This window comes from Limulus polyphemus, unplaced genomic scaffold (genome assembly GCF_000517525.1).
Source record: "Limulus polyphemus unplaced genomic scaffold, Limulus_polyphemus-2.1.2 Scaffold10372, whole genome shotgun sequence".
Lineage (NCBI taxonomy): Eukaryota > Metazoa > Arthropoda > Merostomata > Xiphosura > Limulidae > Limulus > Limulus polyphemus.
The window spans coordinates 19,775-21,827 of NW_013675982.1; the positions used below are offsets into that span (position 1 = coordinate 19,775).

The 2,053-nt window shown below is 36.8% G+C and overlaps 1 protein-coding gene across 1 annotated transcript; it reads right to left on the bottom strand.

Moving 5' to 3' along the window:
- Positions 1–6: 6 nt before the first annotated feature.
- On the bottom strand, positions 7–2,035 carry LOC106476356 (XK-related protein 6-like; the record flags this gene model as incomplete). Its single annotated transcript, XM_013937014.2, has 2 exons — positions 7–778; positions 2,014–2,035. Coding segments are annotated over 2 exons (630 nt in total), but the record flags the coding sequence as incomplete, so codon positions are not given.
- Positions 2,036–2,053: the final 18 nt, after the last annotated feature.

The window sequence follows — 2,053 nt, forward strand, 5'->3', positions numbered from 1 at the left end:
TTTACATTGTGGCGACAGAAGCAGTAATAGCTGCCGTTGTGAGACGGTTGTCTGTCTTCTTTAGGTTTATGATATTAACAGCAACGTGCTTGATGGTTTACATTGGGCGACAGAAGCAGTAATAGACTGCCGTTGTGAGACGGTTGTCTGTCTTCTTTAGGTTTATGATATTAACAGCAACGTGCTTGATGGTCTTTATCTGGCAGCTTTCCATTGGGATGACAGAAGCAGTAGTAAACTGCCATGATGCTGACACCCATCAGCGAGCTTGCAAAAATGCCAAGAAAGGCAGGTAAGCGATACCATAAAATGGGGTCTGTCTGTACGTACCATAGTACAATCAAGATGAAATTCTCCAGAACAGCGATGGTATAATATGCAGTGACTTTGTAGCGCGTGGGTCCATCCTTCACGTTTAGGAAGCAAAAGAGGTAAATTGCACCAATGACCATGTTGAACACGTACTCTTCACACTGACGTTTCTCTCCTGCCTCGTTATCACAGAAGTGAGTACGTTGGTGCATTATCCAAACGGTCATAACGCCCCAGTGACCCACACACACCGGTATCGTCCACAGTTTGTACTCTGATGCAAAAAGCGCCAGGGCGAATACACGGGCTCCGATGGTACAAAAACGCCACAGGAATTGAAGAGCAGTTCCAGTTCGGGTCATGTTCTTTTTGTCTAGGACTGACCGGCGCAAAGCTCGTTGGTAGAATGCTAAAGCCCAGGACAGCTCAAAGAGTGACGACGTCACTGACGCCACCTGCAGGCAAACTATAAAATCAACAGAAGTACGATTATGATAAAGTGTAAAGTTTTGATAAACGTTTTAAAATGCCATAAAAATTGAAGGAAAAAATAGATTTATAAAATTAGTAACATTTTCTAATCTGAATTTCAACTTAGTTTCTCACTGGATAACTTTATAAATTTATCTAAAACAATATTGATTAGTTCCATTGACTATTGAAATAAATACCTTCCACCCTCGAGATTAACAGTTCTAATATATTCTAGCAACTTCGAGAGAAATCAGTTTACATACGTTTCTGTGTGTTGTTGGAGAAAGGATTAAGTGTAGTGTTAAACTGGCCAGTTTAGGCTTATGAACACAACTAACCTTGAAAATAATTGAATCATAATTTTACCCATTCACGCTGTAACCCTAATTTTTTAGCAACATTTGCTGATTACAAACTACGTGTGGAACAAATAAATTAAAACGTGTATCAAATATTAAGAGTTTGTTTCATTTATCAGACAAAAACTCGATTTGACCGTTAGAACTATTTAAACAGAAGTGTATAACATCCCAAATCTGCTAGTTTCAGGTTTGTTTGTTTGTAATTAAGCAGAAAGCAACACAATACCGCTGTGCCACTGGGGGCGCTAGTTTCAGGAAGTAAAGACTTGTGATAATGTTGCATTATTAGATGGCTCAGCTTTTGGTGTTAAAACAGATAAATAAACGGTACAGACATTTAACAAACATGAAGTGATTATATAGTATTAATATCACAGCTTTAGTGATTTCAGTTAATGAGGTACATGAAGAGTGTTCGTGCAAAGTTATTTTAATATACCTCGGTATGACAAAACCAGCAGTAACTGATAAAACTAACACTAATTCAATAACTGATAAAATCAACACTAACTTATAAAACCAGCATTAGCTGATAAAACCAATAGTAACTGATAAAATCGATTAACTGAAGAAGTAGCTGATCAAACTAACAATAACTGATAAATCTAAATAGTAGCAGTAACTGAAAAAACTAGCACTAACTGATAAAACAAACAATAACTAAAATTACCGTAATGGAAGTAAACAGGGGTAAGATACCTGCATTTTTTTTAGAGAAACAACATAAAGATAAAATTTGCTTATTCGAATCTGAAGAAATGAAGCAGGGATTTAAGATGAGAATGACTTAAAGCTGTGAAAGTTTACCTGTAGGAAATGAAGCAGGGATTTAAGATGAGAATGACTTAAAGCTGTGATAGTTTACCTGTAGGAAATGAAGCAGGGATTTAAGATGAGAATAACTT